The 20,035-nt window shown below is 32.7% G+C and overlaps 2 protein-coding genes and 1 pseudogene across 3 annotated transcripts; 1 reads left to right on the top strand and 2 right to left on the bottom strand.

Annotated features, from left to right (window-relative positions):
- Window positions 1–2,113: 2,113 nt before the first annotated feature.
- Window positions 2,114–5,353, bottom strand: LOC149511100 (aquaporin NIP6-1-like). The gene is made up of 5 exons (XM_089755684.1): window positions 4,739–5,353; window positions 4,371–4,595; window positions 4,074–4,268; window positions 3,417–3,478; window positions 2,114–2,700 (listed from the first exon to the last, which is right to left on the bottom strand). The coding sequence occupies exons 1-5, from the start codon at window positions 4,961–4,963 to the stop codon at window positions 2,505–2,507; spliced, it is 903 nt and encodes a 300-aa protein (XP_089611810.1). The 5' UTR covers window positions 4,964–5,353; the 3' UTR covers window positions 2,114–2,504.
- Window positions 5,354–8,889: 3,536 nt separating this feature from the next.
- LOC149511099 (factor of DNA methylation 1-like) lies at window positions 8,890–13,517 on the top strand. 2 transcript variants are annotated; one of them, XM_089755103.1, is made up of 8 exons: window positions 8,890–9,031; window positions 9,307–10,207; window positions 10,702–10,883; window positions 11,320–11,409; window positions 11,496–11,780; window positions 11,892–12,104; window positions 12,577–12,814; window positions 13,192–13,517. In XM_089755103.1, exons 2-7 carry the CDS (start codon window positions 9,307–9,309, stop codon window positions 12,805–12,807), a joined length of 1,902 nt encoding a protein of 633 aa, XP_089611229.1. In that variant the 5' UTR covers window positions 8,890–9,031; the 3' UTR covers window positions 12,808–12,814; window positions 13,192–13,517. The 2 variants fall into 2 exon arrangements, with proteins under 2 accessions (XP_089611229.1, XP_089611228.1); XM_089755102.1 differs by having other exon boundaries at window positions 9,298–10,207.
- A 726-nt stretch (window positions 13,518–14,243) lies between these two features.
- On the bottom strand, window positions 14,244–15,156 carry LOC111318508 (putative CCR4-associated factor 1 homolog 6 pseudogene; annotated as a pseudogene).
- Window positions 15,157–20,035: the final 4,879 nt, after the last annotated feature.

The raw sequence follows: 20,035 nt of genomic DNA, 5'->3' as shown, positions 1-20,035 counted from the left end.
TTTCCATTGAAGCTTCGGCAATTTTTACTAGTCGGTTTCGAATAAATATTAACAAAAACCAAATTTAAATAAAAAGATTCAGGAAAAAAAATTAAAGCACATTTTCACCAAAAAAAAAAGAACAATTTCTTTTGAATTTGTTTCATATCACAACAGCTTTCAGAAATTCAAAGGCTGTTTTTTGTTACTTCTTTTCAGAAAATAAGGGGGAATAAAATGCAGAGAAATATTGAAGGTTAATCTTTTGAGAAATATTAACCATACATGCATGTTATGACATTGGAATATGTTCTTCACAGTAAAAGATCAATCAGATCAGCTGATCAGCTGTATTTTTTGGGCGGTCAGAAAAATTGGCAAAGACCCTTTTTTTTTTTTTTTAATTTCTAAGTATGAAAGCTAGGGCTGGTGTTTAATTTGAAGGTTAAGATGTAAAAGGAAACTGTATATGGAATTTCCCATATCTCTGAGCAGTGAACATGGAGTATCAAAGAAAAAGCATTGAGCACCATTCTTTTGCATTTCCTTTTATTTCATTTTCTGGATATGGATGTGACTATAAATTTTTTTTTTATTTTGGCTTTTCGATTGCGATGGTTCATTGAATTTCTATGTTTTCCTTATTTACATATCAACTTGATTAACTCAAATTGAACTCATGAACAGGAAACAAGAAATTGTAGACTTTTAGAGGTTGATAGAAGTATAAATGAATCAAATATGAATGAAATTTGCTATATTTTTAATCTGTTATGTTTAATTAACAAATTTTAAAATATTATTTATAATTATTTGTTAAATTTAATAATAAGTAAAAAAATAAAAATTGAATATATTCATGAATTTTTTGTTAAACAGTTCGTTTATAATTTTATGGATTGATAAATTGATAGAAAATAAATATTTGAAATTTATGAGAGGAAATGGGTATATTGCTTTAAAAAATAAAGGGCTAGGTAGATGGGATAGAATTCATTCTGAATTGAAATTCTTACCCTTATAAATGAATTCATTCTGATTTAGCAAAAAAAAAAGAGAAAAGGATAGAATTGCAACAAGTCTTCAATGATATAGAAATGGAAGTGATTGATAAAGGGTTGGGCAAAGGCCATACATGGCAGCATGGGGAACCATAGGAATGGTTTGTATGGCTGGGATAGCAAAGAAAAAGAATGATGAAGAAAATGTCTGAACAACATAATTAATTATATTACAGACAAAGTGGAACATCAAATCATATGAGGAACCATAAGAAAAGACCCTAAAAACTGAAGAGTTTGATGAAGAATATGAATAGGTGGCATAAATTCTCTTTTGTTCTTGTGAATGTCCATGGCTTTCTTAGCCTAGTCCCACCTTTTTTATCTCTTTTCTTGGTCCCTTTTCTGGTCAAGAGATTCTGCTTCTTTTTGTTCTATTGGGTGTCATTTTTAGTGACACGAGCCTCGTACCAAGGGACATTATACCTTTGGTAAATATATAATCAGATATATGCTTTAGAAGCATCAATAATAGTGATTGAGGTAATTTTCGTTATTTTCTTATCAATTTATGGGATTTTGTAAGAAAAAAAAAAAACTTTTGAAAAAGAGAAGGATGTTTAAAATTTTATCTAGAAACCTCTATTTGGAAAGGATCAAAGTGCTGTGGCATCTGGATTCAATCAAAGAAAAAAAAAGGAATAAAAAGGGGAATAAATAAGAGAAAAGAATGGGGACGATGTGGTTGACAAGAAACTAAATTCGTGGAGCAAACTAGAAGTGTCATTGTTCATCATTTTGTCTCGCACGCTGAAATTGTAGTACTGCATGAAGATTCTTGAGGTCGATGCCATACTTGCCCACGTTGTCACACCTTTTGTTTTTATTTAAATTTGATAAATTAAAATACAATATTATGATATGATATAAACATAATATAAAAATAAAATATAAAAATAATATGATTAAAAATTTTAATAATAATTATATATAAATTTAATAAAATAAAAAATATATTTTATATTTTCATATTTATATAAATTATAACACGAAATTTTTACGCAAATTATGATACAAATATATAAAATTTTAATATTTTAAGTAACCTTTGCAGGGTGGGGGGGAGAAAAGAGGGGGAAAAAACACGAGACAGAGAAATAAAATCTACACAATAAGCTTTTTTCCAGGACATTTGCCCCAAGAGAACAATTTTTGGAAGCCTTAAAACAAATCCTGTTTCTTCCTCCTAATTTTATTCGTTTACCATTTTTTCACCCAACCAAACAATATACACTTGCAAATGAAATTCAACACCCAATTTCTCCTACATTCTTTTTCCCTTTTTTCAGGAACATCTATAGCTTGACTATGCTGTTATACATATATATGGTTGATACACAGTTCGCTTATTTATATCCAAATGCTAATGTATCAAAAATATGAAACCCCCCCCCCCCCCCCTGGGGGTCATCTGCAATGTCTCCTCATAAAGTTCTGATAATGCAGGTCGTTGATGGATGTTAATTACCTCCTGAAGCTCCTAGCAGTTGACAGCTTTTCTCCATCTTCATCAGGCAGCTTGACAGCAGTATATGTTCCTGCACCACAGAGTGCCCCCAAGATGGGAGCAGTGAAGTAGACCCATATAGCTTTGTAATTATTTGCTGCTATGGCTGGTCCTAATGTTCGTACCGGATTCATCGAAACACCTGTAAATGGTCTGTTCCACAGAAAAAAAGAAGGGATTTCTGAGGGCCATTCTCCTGGAATTCATCGGGTGCTTAGCATTGGGAGCATTACATTCTCAATTTGGTAAGGCTGCGTAAAGAGAAGTGGAAGGGTTCTTTTTGTTGAGCGTATTAACGGTTGAAGTTATTGTAGAAAATTTTCAAGCTCCAATTATGATCCTCCCACGATTTCTTTTTTTCTTAACTGTATTTTTTTTTTTTTAACAAAATGTTGCCCTTAATTAATAGATTCTTTAAACATAGACGAAAACGAAGAAAGAAGGGTTGGACTTGGAACTTGGATCATTGTATCTGTGTTTCATAATTGTGGGCACTGAGTTGTCTTTGGTAACATGGTTTGACTTTATCTTTATATATTCGAACAGCTCTCTCTCTTCGTGTTTGTGTATGAAAATGAAATGAATGCATTCTGCTAAGAAATCAGTATCATGTTGCAGATTCAAAGTTGTAATTTCTGATGCCTATCTAAAATCAAAGCTCTACATCATATAATTGCAGCTACAATAGTGGCATCTATAACCAAAGATCTCTCAAACTGAGCCCTTCAATATCTAGCAACAGCTATTTGTTTCTTGCACTTGGAATGAAAAATCACACCAGTAAATGTTTCACTGAGATGCCTTGAAGCATCTGATTAAAATATTTCCTAGATTATTTCAAAATTGCTGGAGAAATTTCAGTAACATACCCTGCTATGAGTATATTGAGCATGACAGTAGCTCCAACTGCGATTCCGGCCAACTCTCCCACCTGCAGAGTATCATCCCTCACTTACAAGATTTCATATGCATCTTCCTTAACATCAATTTACACTGTTTTCTACTCAAATTTGCATAGAGAAATTCTTTCTACCATCATATTTACTGAATATTGATGCCTGCCCATAGTATAATTCTATCTCATGAATGGAAGTTTGGTGAGTCAAGAGCAGGTGAAAGTAAATTCCTTTTGAATTGATATAAAATCAACTTACTTTTTAGAAGCCTATAAATTTTCCATGAAAGAAGAACAAGAAAATCTCAAAGATAATAATGATACACAGTCAAAAGGGCAGTCAAAGAAAAATTATTACCTTTTATGCATTGCAAAAGTTAGATGTATCAATAGATGAACAAATCATTTTTATATATAAATGATCTGAATCACACAGTTTCTAAATGAAAAAAATTATTGATTGAAATGTTTTTTTCAGTATGGATCTTATCTGAGTCAGTTGCATGTTAAAGCTGGTTGTGCATTAAAAGTGTTTTAATTGTTTATTCTTTTTTTTTTTTCCTGTTTGTCCTCCTCCCATTGATTGGCTGTTTTCACACGTGAAAAAATGTAAATGAAAAAGACGACATACAGCTCTTGTGTCGGTGGCAACAGCAGTGACAACAAACATGAGATTGAAGCTAATAATGAACTCCAAAGCAAAAGCTTGACCAAATCCCCCTGAAGGAACTGTCACTCCTCCTCCCATCATTGGATGAAATACTCCTTTCAGTGCAAATGCAGCACATAATGATGCCATTACTTGTGCTCCAATGTAGACTGGTACCTGCCCAAAAATTAAAAGTCAAAATGTTATTTAAAGGATATAATATAAGTTTCCATAAAAACTTAAAAAAAGAGCAAAGGAAAGCCGTAGGTTTAGTTGTACATGTTTCCAGGGAAAGTGTTTGAGTGCAGCAAAGGCAATGGTGATGGCTTGATTGAGATGCGCACCTGATATGTGACCAGTAGAGATTATAACAATCATGACGGCAAGGCCAGTGGAGGCTGCTAGGCCAATAAGAGTTTCAGAGTCTTGTGTCTTTTGGTTCACAATGGCTGTGGCTGTCCCAGCAAAGATTAGTATGAGTGTGCCTATGAACTCGGCGCCCACCTGGTTTTTCAACACAAATGGAAAATTGGGTCACCTTTGAAAATCTCTTAGTTGAATATTTTTCACTTATCTGTTTGACTAAACCATAAACAAAAGCACGATAACTTAAAGATCTCTTGTTATTTTTGTGTCTTTTTTTGTACCTTTCTTGTGAGTGAGACTGGAGGAGGTGGCAATAAGCAAGAGACAGGGGGTAATCTCCCTTCTTCCATGGACCATTCTTCCACACTGAAGTATTTGCAGCTCTTGAGAAGAGATTTTCTACTAATCCCACCTCTTTGATCTCCCCTGACCCCAAAGAGTGGAGCACCAGGAGTCCTCGGTGTTGCAGGGGTTGAAGGAGCTGATGGAACATCCTCATTCTCCATTTATATCACTTATATCCCAAACAAACTCAAAAAAAACAAATGTAAACTAATAATAAATGTAGTAAGAGAAGAGAAGAGAGTCTCTATGTTTTGGATTTTACTGATGAGCTTAATGTCTGGTATTTATAGTAAAAAAATGAGTTGACTTAGAGAATCCCAAGAGACAAGAGAAAGAACTAAGTGGTTGAGACAGTAAGATGGGAAAATAAGGTATAGCTCTGAAAGTAGTGGAGGGTGGGACATTGAAGAAGTGTTGCAGTAACTGATACAGTTGGAAAGAGGCTTTTAACATGAAACATGAATAATGAATTTCCTGTCTATCCCACTTATCAGGTTTTTTTATTCTCCAATACCTTCCTCAATTATGGAATGGAGTGGACAACTATAGTTAGCTTCTCACTTTGGCTTCTGCTTGGGATAAAAGACAGACATGGCAATCATAGTACAGGTAAATTACTGGCATGCACTATTCTTTTCGAAGATCAAATTTAATTTGAGAGTACAATAATTCATCAATCAATACTATGTTGTCAGAGCTGATGGACAAATTAAATAATGTACTGATCTGGTGAAAAATGAAATGAAAACTGAACTCTCCAATGCATTGCATCTCCTAGCCCTTTGCCAACTCTTTTTGATCACTCACTTTCATAATTTTAATCAACCTGATTTGGTTTGACTGATAATTAACAACAATAATAGCTGCTAAATTAAGTAGGTTCATGCATGAATATTTGTGTCCACACACCAAACACAAAACTTTTTTTTTTTTTGTTTTTATCAAATATATATAATTTTTGTTAAAATTTTAAACTATATTATTTTATTTTTTATATTATTTTCATATTATGTCAGGGAGTAATGTTTAAAATTATCAAATTTATTTTGTACATGAGCAGACTACTAAAATACCATTAACTTACTAATATAAAATATTAAGTAGTTGATACAGTGAATCTCTGAAAATGGACAATTAGAATACTCAACTCAGCTTTGGTGGACTTTTTTTTAAGTACGTCCCCATCAAAACTATATCAAATTCTGAAGCCAATCTACTTTCCATTGAAGCTTCGGCAATATTTACTAGTCGGTTTCGAAGAAATATTAAGAAAAACCAAATTTAAATCAAAAGATTCAGGAAAAAAAATTAAAACAAATTTTCACCAGAAAAACAAAAAGAACAATTTCTTTTGTATTTGTTTCATATCACAACAGCTTTGAGAAATCCAAAGGCTATTTTTTGTTACTTCTGTTCAAAAAAAAAGGGGGAATAAAATGCAGAGAAATATTGAAGGTTAATCTTTTGAGAAATATTAACCATGCATGCATGTTATGACCTTGGAATATGCTTCACTGTAAACGATCAGTCAGATCAGCTGTATTCTTTGGGCGGTGAGAAGAAATGGTAAAAACCCCTTTTTTTTTTTTTTTTTTAAATTCTAAGTATGAAAGCTAGGGCCGGCGTTTAATTTGAAGGTTAAGATGTGAAAGGAAACTGTATATGGAATTTCCCATATCTCTGAGCTGTGAACATGGAGTATCAAAGACAAAGCATTAAGCACCATTCTTTTGCATTCCCTTTTATTTCCTTTTCTGGATATGGATGTGACTATAATTTTTTTTTTTTTTGGCTTTTCGTTTGCTATGGTTCATTGAATTTCTATATTTTTCTTCTTTATATATCAACTTGATTAACTCAAATTGAACTCATGAACAGGAAACAAGAATTTGTAGACTTTTAGAAATTGATAGAAGTATAACTGAATCAAATATGAATGAAATTTGCTATATTTTTAATCTGTTGTGTTTAATTAACAAATTTTGAAATATTATTTATAATTATTTGTTAAATTTAATAATATATAACTAATCATTTGTTAAATTTAATAATAAGTAAAAAAAATAAAAATTGAGTATATTCATGAATTTTTGTTAAACAGTTCGTTTATAATTTTTTGGATTGCTAAATTGATAGAAAATAAATATTTGAAATTTATGAGAGGAAATGGGTATATTGCTTTAAAAAATAAAGGGCTTGGTAGATAGGATAGAATTCATTCTGAATTGCAATTCTTACCCTTATAAATGAATTCATTCTGATTTAGAAAAAAAAAAAAAGAAAAGGATAGAATTGCAACAAGTCTTCGATGATATAGAAATGGAAGTGATTGATAAGGGGTAGGGCAAAGGCCATTCATGGCAGCATGGGGAACCATAGGAATGGTTTGTATGGCAGGGATAGCAAAGAAAAAGAATGATGAAGAAAATATCTGAACAAGATATTTATATTGCAGACAAAGTGGAACATCAAATCATAGGAGGAATCATAAGAAAAGACCCTAAAAATTGAGAGTTTAATAAAGAATATGAATAGGTGGCATAAATTCTCTTTTGTTCTTGTGAATGTCCATGGCTTTCTTAGCCTAGTCCCTCCTTTTTCATCTCTTTTATTGGTTCTTTTTGCTGGTCAAGAGATTCTGCTTCTTTTTGTTCTATTGGGTGTCATTTTTAGTGACACCAGCCTCGTACCAAGGGACATTATACGACCTTTGGTAAATATATAATCAGATATATGCTTTAGAAGCATCAATAACAGTGATTGAGGTAATTTTCGTTATTTTCTTAATCAATTTATGGGATTTTGTAAGAAAAAAAACCTTTTGAAAAAGAGAAGGATGTTTAAAATTTTATCTAGAAATCTCTATTTGGAAAGGATCAAAGTGCTGTGGCATCTGGATTCAATCAAAGAAAAAAAAAAGTAATAAAAAGAGGAATAAATAAGAGAAAAGACTGGGGACGATGTGGTTGACAAGAAACTAAATTCGTGGAGCAAACTAGAAGCGTCATTGTTCATCATCTTATCTCGCACGCTGAAATTGTAGTACTGCATGAAGATTCTTGAGGTCGATGCCATACTTGCCCACGTTGTCGTACCTTTTGTTTTTATTTAGATTTGATAATTTAAAATATAATATCATGATATGATATAAATATAATATAAAAATAATATAATTTAAAATTTTAATAATTATTATATATAAATTTAATAAAATAAAAAATATATTTTATATTTTTATATTAACATAAATTATGACACGTAATTTTTATGTAAATTATGATATAAATATATAAAAATTTAATATTTTATATGATATTAATACATAAATCATTAGACCTACTTTCATTAAAGTATATTAATGTGCAAAATTTTTAACCACTTAATCATGACAAAAGGTATAAATCCTACATATTTATCCCTTCTCATTAATTAATCTTAAAAAATATAAATGAATTTATATGCTAAAATTAAAAAAAAGGGTGAAAGATTACATTGAAATTCTTTTATCTTTATATTTTTAATTTTACATTAACATTAAAAATAATAAACTTATATTAATTTTATATAATTTACATATGTTACAAACTTTACATCTTCACACAAATTTTGATTAATATATTATTAATTTTATTTATTTGTAAAATATATAACTATTTGTTAAATTAAAAAATATTGATCGTGAAAATAAATACTAATCAGTATACATACTATATATTATTAATTTTATTTATTTGTAAAATACATAATTATTTATTTAAAATAAATAAAATACAAATAATCATCGTGAAAATATTTAATAATCAATATATACAAGCTATTAATAGGGTTTGGATGTATGGGCTTGAAGAAGGTCTTTCATTGGGCTGCGAGGTCTTGAATTTTGTTAGAAATTAATGGCACTTTAAAATAAAAATAAAGTTAAAGGGATTTAATCGTTAAGTAGATTTTTTTTTTTTACCAACTATTCTTTGGGAAGAGAGTAAAATGAAAATATCGAGGAAAATTTACTCGATATTCTCAAACGACAACGTTTCTTGACTACACCCTACAGCCGAAAACAAAATTTTCCGCATCTCACTTCCGCTTCGACAACCAGAGCCGCCGTTCCACTGGTGGTTGTTTCGTGGTGAGAATGTGACTGCAAAGAAGAAAAAACCGGCCTCGATAAGTTCTCCTTTTGCGCTCCATTTTTTCCCAGTAGCCCACCAACCCGATCGGCTGACCTAAAGGTGAGATTCTTTTTCTTTTGCTCTATTTGCCATTATTTTTAATAAAAATACTGAAAATTTGTGTAAATTACAAATTTCCATGATGGGCTCTGATGAATATCCTGTAAATCGTCTTTTTGATTGCTTTTGATTCATTTTCTTTAAATGATATGAAGGGTATGCTTGATTATGTAATCTGTTCAGTGATGGGGCATTGTTGGAAAGGATATTATGATTATGATTTCAGCTATGTATTATTGTTGTTATTAACATTTGTTTCGATGTAGATTGATCAGATGGACTCCAGCTCTGGGGAAGAGTCAGATCTGAGTGAGTCTGAGATTAATGAATACAAAGAGAAGCCATATGAACAGCTAAGGTCTGGGAAGTACAAAGTGAAGGCCTTAAATGGTAGCTTAAGATGCCCCTTTTGTGCTGGGAAGAAGAAACAAGACTACAAGTACAAGGATCTGCTTCAACATGCTTCTGGAGTGGGCAAAGGATCTGCCAACAGAAGTGCAAAACAGAAGGCAAACCACCTGGCCTTGGCTAAGTATTTGGAAATTGACCTTGCTGGTGAAGTGGATCAGACCATGCGTCCCACATTACCACAAGCTGTGAACCAGACTCCAGAGCAAACTGATCTTTATGTTTGGCCTTGGATGGGAATAATTATGAACATAGTGGCTGAGTCAAAGAATAAAGATGCATTGCATGATCAAGGCTACTGGTTGAAGAGGTTTGCTAAATACAAACCTTTAGATGTTCAATGTTTCTGGAATGAGGGACACCTGACCGGACAAGCCATACTGAAATTCAACAGTGATTGGAATGGGTTTGTGAATGCAACTGAATTCGAAAAGGCTTTTGAATCCGAGGGTCACAGTAAGAAGCATTGGAATAGACAACAAACACAGCTTGATTCAAATATTTATGGTTGGTGTGCACGTGCTGATGACTACCATTCCAACGGTCCAATAGGGGAATATCTTCGGAAGGTGGGAAAATTACAAACCATTTCAGACATTGTCCAAGAAGCTGCTCAGGATAGGAATAATGTTGTGGCAAACTTGACAACAAGAATTGACTTGACAAATGAAAATCTGGAAGAATTACTGAAGAAATACAATGAGACGACAATGTCCTTAAGCAGAATGCTTGAAGAGAAAGACAAGCTACACCTTGCCTTTATTGAAGGTCTATTCTAGTTTCTTCATCTTGACATGTTTGCTTTCTTTTTAATGTATATGCTTGCACTTCACATGTTTAGCTGGTTGTACTTGCCTTCATTTTAAACACTTAAAGAATGTTAAAAGTTTTCCTAGTTTTTGTCAACTTTGTGACATACATCACTTTTAAATTCAAATGCTTTTGTAGGGATTGGACTTAATTTGCCGCACTTGGCCTTCTTCTTGATGTAATAAATTGGTTTATGGCTTTTATATTTAATTCTTACATATTGGATTTAAGACTTTATTTCTAATCTCTGAATGGATTGTCAAGCTAATGGCGCTGTTTACCAATAAAAAATGTCCACGTTGCTGTTGGCGTTTTGAGATACATTTATGGACTCAATTAATCCATTATGATTATAAAATCAGAATTTTATGATTTATACATATAGTTTACAATTATCATGCTTGAAATAAGTTATGAGTCAATTCTATTTTTGTGTTTTAATTGTTCAATAGAGACGAGGAAGATGCAGCGGCTTGCTCGAGACAATGTTCGAAGGATCTTGGAAGAACAGGAAAAGCTGAATTATGAACTGGAAACAAAGAAAAAGAAAATTGACAATTGGAGCAAGGAATTGAACAAACGTGAGACGCTAACTGAGCGTGAAAGGCAAAAACTTGATGAAGAGAAGAAAAAGGTAATCCATCTTTCCTTGCTAACCTAGTCTTGACATTTTGGAACAACTATTGATCAATTAATTGTGTGCTTATAACCAAGTTATTTTTTCTTCTGTTTATCCGTTGCAATTAAATTTAGCACTTGTTTTGTGAATGAGATTATCTTCAATATTTTGCAAGTATCATCAATTAAATGTTTTGTTTATGGTTAAAGAAACATTCATCATCATGTAGTATATCATGGCCTAGTGTACTGTTGCTTCAACCTATCAAAAATAAGATCAACATGTAGAGTTTTGCTTAGAGTAATATGTATAGGTTTCAATTCTAGAGTTTTGCTTATGTACTACAATTAAGGCTAAATTGGTGAAATTGTCTAAACTGCTTCAACAGAAAATTATTTGCATTAGTTATGGATATGGCCCCTGTCACTGACATTTTCTTTTGTCTTTCCAGAATAACGAAAGAAACAATTCACTTCAGCTAGCTTCCTTGGAGCAGAAAAAGGCAGATGAGAATGTCTTAAGACTGGTTGAAGAGCAAAAGGTGGTCCACTTAGTAATTCATTATATTGTAGCACATTTCATTTCTGCACTATATAGTATTCAGTTAATGGGATTTTAAATTTCCAGAGGGAGAAAGAAGAGGCCCTGAAAAAGATACTTCAGTTAGAAAAACAGCTAGATGCTAAGCAGAAATTGGAAATGGAAATTGAAGACTTGAAAGGGAAGCTGCAAGTGATGAAGCATCTTGGACAAGATGATGCAGCAGTACAAAAGAAGATGGAAGAGATGAATAATGAGTTGAAAGAAAAGATTGATGATCTACAAGATTTGGAGCAGACAAATCAAGCTCTTATAGTAAAAGAGCGTCAGAGCAATGATGAGCTACAAGAAGCACGGAAAGTGTTAATTCAGGTACTCCCTATTTTTTCTTGGCTTAGTAATTAATTTTTATGCCTAAATCTCATAGTACTATGTAGATTCATGGAACCGATCATTGAACCATTATTCTTTTTCTTCTGTTAGGGTTTGCAAGAGTTGTTGGGTGTTCGCACTAATATTGGATTAAAGAGAATGGGAGAGCTTGATTCAAAGGCTTTTCAGGACACTTGTAAGTTGCGATTTTCTCCTGATGAAGCAGCAATACAAGCCACTACCCTATGCTCCTTGTGGCAGGAGAATATGAAGAATCCAAAGTGGCATCCATTCAAAATTATAGAAGAGGGAGGACATCATAAGGTGTACTGTTTGCAAATCTTATATATAACTGCCTAAATCAAATGGTTGTCAGTTATATTTTATTTGTCCTTGGGCCTGGATCAAATTGTGCTTGAAATATATACATAGTGCATATACTAATCTTTGCTTTTTCATGGAGAGTAAAGTGGAAAATAAAAGATCATTTTCCTTTTGATTTGCTTAACGTAATCAGAAGTTATAAATGCTCTAGAGCATTTGCTATATTTCCTTTTCACTACTGTGAATTAGGGATTACATATAGATGGCCTCTTTCACTTTTTGGTACATGGTTTGCTGCAAAAGTTTTTTATGAGCTCTTTTGCATAAATAACTCGATTAGAGTATGTCTCTGATATTCAAACTTTTCTTATTCTTTTTGGTTGGAGGCCCCCTGTGAGAAGGAGGGCTATTGATGTTAAGAAAGAAAATCAAGGAATGACTGTGAACTCAATTAATATTGTGCATGGTGCAGGAAATTATAAATGAAGAAGATGAGAAACTACGAAATCTTAAGCAGGAATGGGGTGAAGAGATTTATGAGGCAGTGATAACTGCTTTGAAAGAATTAAATGAATATAATCCCAGTGGAAGATATGTTATTCCCGAGCTCTGGAACTTCAAGGAAAACAGGAAAGCCACACTAAAGGAAGTCATTGGCTATGTTGTTAAGAACATCAAGACAGCAAAGCGCAAGAGGACTTGATGCAAAGGTTTGTATTTATGGACCATTTTAAGGCAAATAATATATCGTTATCATTTCCCTGTTCTTCTGTCATGTTTTCTACGTATTTTGGTGCGTAAATTAGTACTTTAGGTACAGGTGTTTATGTTTTCATTTGAGCTTTATTTTCATCTTCAGATTGTGGGGCTTCTGCAATTTTATTTATGTTCTCAACCTTCCTAGTTTTTCTTTTCTCCTTATACTTCATACTGTGAAAAAAATAATAATAATCAAAACATAGCATTTATTAGCCATTGAATTGAAATGTCAATTGGACATTATCGGAATACTAATGCACATGTGCTTAACTTGCTTAATTTTCATATTTGAAGTATTAGTGATGATACATAATTGCTGATGATGCAGGATTCAATGAAATTTCAAGAGTTTAGAATCTGACCAATCTACTGTGACGGTATGGCTATGGAGCTGCACAACATTACTTGATCTGTAAATTGTATTTTCAGCTACCTGATCTAATCCTGAACTTTAGAGTTTTTTATGTTTTAGTTGGGAAATATCTTGACGACTGAGCAGCCTGGACCTGCACTACTTTATTTCTATCCTAATCTATGGCATCCCATCTCATGGGAGTAGGATAAGACCACAACACTAATGCATTTTCCGTCCAGAGGATCATCTGCTTAATTCGCATTGCCATCTCATGCTTTGATTACATGAGATAACACCCACAGTTTGTGGCATTCTTTCTTGTTATTTTGCTACATGTTTTTCATTAACCACAAACTGCGAAACCAAACAGGCCTGCAAATGACAATGGCTTTTATGTTCCCATATGACTAAGTACCATCTACCATAGCACACAAAATAGCAGCGGTTACTGCTGTATTTTGACAGATTTCAAGAGACCGTGTTTGACATTTGAGAAAAACATTCAGTGCCAATACAAATTCCACCTGCTCCTCTTAATGCATGTATACGTAATGGCTCTGCTGATTCTCATCCTTGAAGCCAGAAACCCGGGCGAAAAATTAAAGGAAAAAGAAGAGAAAGTCCAGTAAAACGCTTCAGTTTCTTCTCCAATTGTGGAGTAACAAATAAAGATGCAAGCAATCTTTTTATCATATTTGACCAAGAAGAACTAAAGAAACAATGAGATCAAGTTGTTTGCAACCATGCGAAGGAGTTTATGCTTCTTTAACTACCTCAAACCAAACCAGTAAAACTGGTTTCTCTCATAGTGATCAACAATAACTGCCAAGCAAGAGCCAATTAGCCTACCAGAAACAGAACCCATATTCTTCCAATCCTTGAGATATCAACAGACTAGAAAAGAACTATGAATGCGGTACTAAAAGATATATAAACCATAAAAGGCTATGATGCAGTAAAAGAAGAAAAATGAGAACGATAAGCATAAGAAAATCTTAATAAATTACGAAAATTGTTGCCAAAAGCGTACATTGAAGAATGGGTACGGGGCACACTCATTAAGACAAACAAATGGTTGTCCATTTTTTTTTTAATCTTCTTTTTTCTTTTTTTTTTCCTATTACTTCTTATTATGTCCATTGACATCACCTAAACAGTACAACACACCAGAATATTTTTCCAAAGAGCCAGTAAAGAAATTCTCCTTGAGTTTCCTGAACGAACAAGATGTAAGCAAACTATCCGAAGCCGCTTGATGACAAATGCCAACTCTTTCCACTTTCAACAACTCTGCAAGCTTGTTCAATCCACCAGCCAAACTGTTACAAAACTTCATCAAATGCCTAATATCATACAGAGTGTGAAAGTAAATATTGATCAAACTAAAGAACCTAATTTGCTTATCTGGCAAATTCTGGCAAGTCGACAGCTTAATCAAGTAACCAAAATCATAACCACTATGGAAAGTAACCCAATCCACACTATCATTCAAAACAATCACTGACGACATTAAAAGCTCACCAAACCTCATTGCATCATTACTGTTCTCATTATTTTTCTTGAAATCAATCCCACTTTGCCTCAAAAGCTCAATAGAATCATTAGCAAACACATCCTCCTTGACATCAAACTCACGGAAATTGAATTGCCAAATGCAATATTTATCAGTTCCACAAGTAGGCAAGTTTCCTTTCTCATCTCAGAAGGTAAGACCTAATTGAATCAACTTTAACATATCAACATTGTCTTTCAAAGTTTGGTAGTGATAGTCATAGCTGTTCTTGAAATTGCCCACGAGACGTAATACAATGCTTGGAAACTCGGTGCAATGTAGGGGAAATAATCAATTATTTCACGAATCAATGCAAATTCTTCCTCAAAGTTATCATTCCATACCTCATGGATCTGGATTGAATCGCTCTTTGGCAACAGAGACATCAGTTGAAAACCAGAAGGAGATAACTTTTTCAACCAACGACAACCCAAAAAGACAACGATTCCTTAATTACCACAAAACCTGTGATGAACTTGATGGAAAAGAGAAATAGTCGCATGAGCAAGACTATGGCAGAAAATGGTAATGCCAGTTATTAAAATTTAAAATTTTATCTTGAAAAAGCTTCTCTTAGCAGAGGATCAACAATTTTAAAAATCTATCTTGAAAAAGGTTCATCTTAACATAGGCTCAACAAGTTTAAAATTTTATTTTGAAAAAGGACTCCTCTTAGTAGAGGCTCAACAACTTTAAAATTTTATCTTGAAAAAAGCTCCTCTCAGCAGAGGCTCAACAACTTTAAAAATTCATCTTGAAAAAGTTTTTCTAAGCAGAGACTCAACAACTTTAAAAAAATTCAATCTGTTCTCCAAATCGAGTTCTCATCTTTGAACAAGCAAATTTTTGTCTTTTGAAATCTTCTGTTTGATTATTATCTTCATCCGAATATCAAATTCTTGTTTTTATTAAGAAATGAAAAGTCTCTGTCCTTATTATAACTGCTCATGGATGCATATACTAAGTGCTCTAAATGCAATGCATATAATACAATCAAAATTATTCATCGTAGTAAAAAGGTTCTCGAAATCTCTCACTTTTTGGCTTCTTTTATCAGAATTCTCCACAATTGTCATATGATCAATCTGTTCTTAACATTTGACCATTGTATTTTTTCTTAACAATATTTCTCTTCTTCAAAAGTCTGTAATATGAATATCTTGTCATGCTTTTCTCATCCTTTTTCATCTGCCTTTGTCAACTTTTAGAAAAGTAATGCTGAGATCTTTCGTGTTTGTATTCCTTTTCATCATTTTAAGTTCAAGACAAATAAAATGCAATCACACATTTTTTTTATTTGTACAGTGAAAAAATATCAAATGAGAATAAAAGAATGGATAGACGCTATTTCTAAAAGAAATATAGCATATTTCATTAGATGGCAAAATGTTTGAATCGAAACAAAGGTGCCCGAATAATGATCTTAAGATAATCATGAAGAAAATATTCCCAAATTCTTTTTCTAAAACTAAATCAGATGACTTCTTTGATTCTTCAGAGTTCGTCAAACTACACTTGCCCCTATGTTATGGGATCTTTTCTTGATAATGCTTCTCATTCGCATCCAAGCCACTTTTTTAGGTTTTCAGCTTAGATAAGTCATCATTTTTTTTTCAAGCAAAATATTTCTTTACAATATCTGAATTTATTGGAGTAGGTAAAATGCCTCCATCCATTTCTGCCAAAATTAATGTCCTACCAGAAAAGGCCTTTTTCACCATGTACGGGCCATCTCAATTTGGTGTCCATTTTTCTCGATTGTCATGTTGATTTGGAATAATCTTTTTTAGCACTAAGTCTCCTTCCCTAAAGCGAACGGGGATGGATTTTTTTGTCATGTGATCTCATCATCCTCTTTTGATATAATTGATCATGACAAAGTGCTGTAAGTCATTTCTCTTCAATGAGGTTTAATTGCTCGTAGCGATTTCGAATCCACTCTGCTTCTTCTAACACTACCTCTATCAGGACTCTCAATGAGTAAATTTCCACTTTGACCGGTAACATAGCTTTCATTCTATATACCAAAAAGAATGAGCTAGCCCTAGTAGATGTTTGGATTAATGTTCTATAAGCATGCAAAGCAAAATGTAACTTCTCATGCCAATCTTTATAAGTATCAATTATTTTCTCTAAGATTCTTTTGATATTTTTGTTTGTAGCCTCCACTACCCCATTCATCTTTGGATGATATGGTACCAAATTACGATGATGGATTTTGAACTGAGTGCACATTTCATTCATCATTTTACTGTTCAAATTTTTGGCATTATCAGAAATAATTATCTCTAAAAGCCTATATCTACATATTATCTCTTTTTTTATGAACTTGCATACCACAGACTGGGTCACGCTAGCATATGATATAGCTTATACCCACTTGGTGAAGTAATCAATCGTCACAAAGATGAATCTATGCCTATTCGAAGCTTTTAGAGTGATGTGACCGATGACATCCATGACCCACATAGAGAATGGCCATAGATAAGCCAAAATGTGTAATGCTATTAAAGGAGCATGGATCTTATCATCATAGATTTGACACTTATTGCATCTTTTAGTATAATCAATACAATCACTCTCTATTGTCAACTAATAATAACCAGCCCTTATAATTTGTCTAGCCATCATATGACCATTCGCATGTACCCCACAAATTCCATCATGCACTTCTTCAATAATCTTCTTTGCTTCAGCTGCATTCACACACCTTAAGAGTACTTGATCTCGACTCTTTTTATAAAAGATATCTTCATCCAAGAAAAAAACTCATAGCCAACCTTCTGATAGTTTTTTTATCATTTTTTGTTGCATGTTCTGGGTATTGTTGACTTTTGATGTATTGCATAAGATCATGATACCATGGCTTCCCATTAACTTTTTTTTAACACCTAAGCAATGTGCTGGTTCATCCTTCACATTCAACTTGATGGGTTGGATCTTGGTATTTGCATCTATTTTAATCATTACAGCTAGAGTAGCCAATGCATAAGCAATTTGGTTCTCTTCTCTAGGTAGATGCTCGAACTAAATTTCTTTAAATTGTTTGACCAACTTAGAGATATATTTATGATATTAGATCAACTTAGAATCTCTTGTTTCTCATTCTTCTGGTAATTGATAGATGACCAAAGTTGAATCTTCAAACACATCCAACACTTTTATCTTTTTTTCAAATGCTACGTAAACCTATAACAAAATCCTCGTATTCAGCCACATTATTTGTGCAATTAAAATTCAACCTGGCTATGATAGGATAATAATGCCTGTCGAGAGATATTAAAATTATCCTAATACCATAGCCTAAAGCATTTATTACTTTATCAAAATACATTCTCCAAGACTCTTCAGCAGGTTTATATTTTTCAATGGCCATCACATCTTCATAAAAAAAATACTAGTTCATTGGTTCATAATTTTTAGTAGCACGATCGACAAGAAACTCGATTACTACACTCATTTTTATAGCCTTTTAAGTCATATAAATAATATCATATTCTAAAAGCATAACTTACCACCATGCTATTCTTCTTGTCAATGATGGCTTCTCGAAGATATACTTAATGAGATTCAACTTTGCTATGAGCCATATAGTGTGATAAAACATGTATTGTCTAAGCCGTCAAGCTGTCCAAGCTAATGCACAACATATATTCTCTAATGGTGAGTACTTGGACTCATAATCAATAAACTTCTTACTCAAGTAGTAAATTACTCGTTCTTTTTAGTTAGTTTCATCTCTTTGCCCCAACATACATCTCATTGATTTTTCATGTACTGTTAAGTATAAAATCAAAGGCTTCCCTGAAACAGGTGGCACCAATATGGGCAGATTTGATAAGTACTCTTTGATTTTGTCAAAAGTTTCTTGGCATTCATCATTCCATTCTCTTGGATCATGTTTTCTAAGAAGCTTGAAAATAAGGTCGCACTTGTAGGTAAGTTGAGAGATGAAACGAGCAATATAATTCAATCTTCTCATAAAGCCTCACACCTCTTTTGACGTACGAGGTGGAGATAAATTTTGAATTGCTTGTATCTTATCTGGATCCACTTTGATTTCTCTTTCACTGATCATAAAGCCTAATAGTTTTTTTGATCTGACACCAAATGTACATTTGACAAGATTCAACTTCAACTAAAACCTTTTCAATCTATCAAATAGCTTTTTGAGATTAACTACATGATCCTCTCTTTCATGAGATTTTACGATCATATCATCCATATATACTTTTATTTCTTCAGGTATCATATCATGAAATAGAGTTACTATGGCTCTTTGATAAGTAGCATCAATATTTTTCAACATAAAAGGCATATCTTTGTAATAGAATGTTCTTCACATGGTTATAAATATGGTTTTCTCCATATCATCCTAGCCATCTTGATCTGATTATAGCATGAGAAGCCATTTATAAATAAAAATATGGAGTGCCTAGCAGTATTATCCACTAGAGTATCGATATGGGATAAAAAAAGTTATCTTTGGGACTCACCTTATTCAGATCTCGATAATCGACACACATTCTTATTTTTTCATCCTTCTTGAGAACTAGCACTATATTGGCTACCAATTCAAGATATTTTACCACCTCTAAAAATTTGACATCAAATTGCTTCTTTACTTTCTCTTTAATTTTCAGCAGTATCTTTGGCTTTATGCGCCTTAGCTTTTGTTGTACTGGCTTGCATTTTGGTTTCAAATGTAACTTGTGCTCTACAATATCAGTGCTGAGTCCTAGCATATCCTGGTAAGACTACGTGAACACATTCACATATTCTTGAAGCAGTTCTTCTAGCTTTTACCTTTCAACTAGTAAAAAAGATATACCAACTTTGACCTCTCTTTTATTTTCACCATCTCTCAAATACACTAATTTGATAATTTTTTAGTAGGGTTCAATTGGCTTATCTTCATATTCTATTAATTTTAACAAATCAGAAGACAATATGTAGTTATCTGAATCTTCTTCATTATCAAGTTCATCAACATGAATTAGGTTTTCGAAATCAAATCTGAGATTATTACCATGATTATCTTCGTGTTTATTATTTGAGACCCTATAAAAGGTAAAATGAAGAGAATATTGGTACATAAAAAATGGAATGGCAAGAAAATGATGGAAGAGAAAATGGAAAGCAAAATAAAAGTAAAAATAATAGAAGAAATACAGATGTATTTTCTAAGTCTTTTATTAAAATGACAAACATAAAGATACCATAAAAGATCACACAATGCTCATAAAAATAATTAGGGATTTAAAG

Source organism: Durio zibethinus, chromosome 26 (assembly GCF_047325235.1).
Source record: "Durio zibethinus cultivar Kanyao isolate XHJ-2024 chromosome 26, ASM4732523v1, whole genome shotgun sequence".
Classification (NCBI taxonomy): Eukaryota; Viridiplantae; Streptophyta; class Magnoliopsida; order Malvales; family Malvaceae; genus Durio; species Durio zibethinus.
This window is presented reverse-complemented; position numbering and strand designations above follow the sequence as displayed.

Bases quoted from the DNA above. Each gene is read 5' to 3' on its own strand.
- LOC149511100 (XM_089755684.1), bottom strand. From the start codon at position 4,963: ATGGAGAATGAGGATGTTCCATCAGCTCCTTCAACCCCTGCAACACCG. The intron at 4,269-4,370 runs GTACAACTAAAC...ATTTTTGGGCAG, and splicing joins AACACTTTCCCTGGAAACAT to GTACCAGTCTACATTGGAGC. The intron at 3,479-4,073 runs GTATGTCGTCTT...GATACTCTGCAG, and splicing joins TTGCCACCGACACAAGAGCT to GTGGGAGAGTTGGCCGGAAT.
- LOC149511099 (XM_089755103.1), top strand. From the start codon at position 9,307: ATGGACTCCAGCTCTGGGGAAGAGTCAGATCTGAGTGAGTCTGAGATT. The intron at 11,410-11,495 runs GTGGTCCACTTA...TTAAATTTCCAG, and splicing joins GACTGGTTGAAGAGCAAAAG to AGGGAGAAAGAAGAGGCCCT. The intron at 12,105-12,576 runs GTGTACTGTTTG...TGCATGGTGCAG, and splicing joins AAGAGGGAGGACATCATAAG to GAAATTATAAATGAAGAAGA.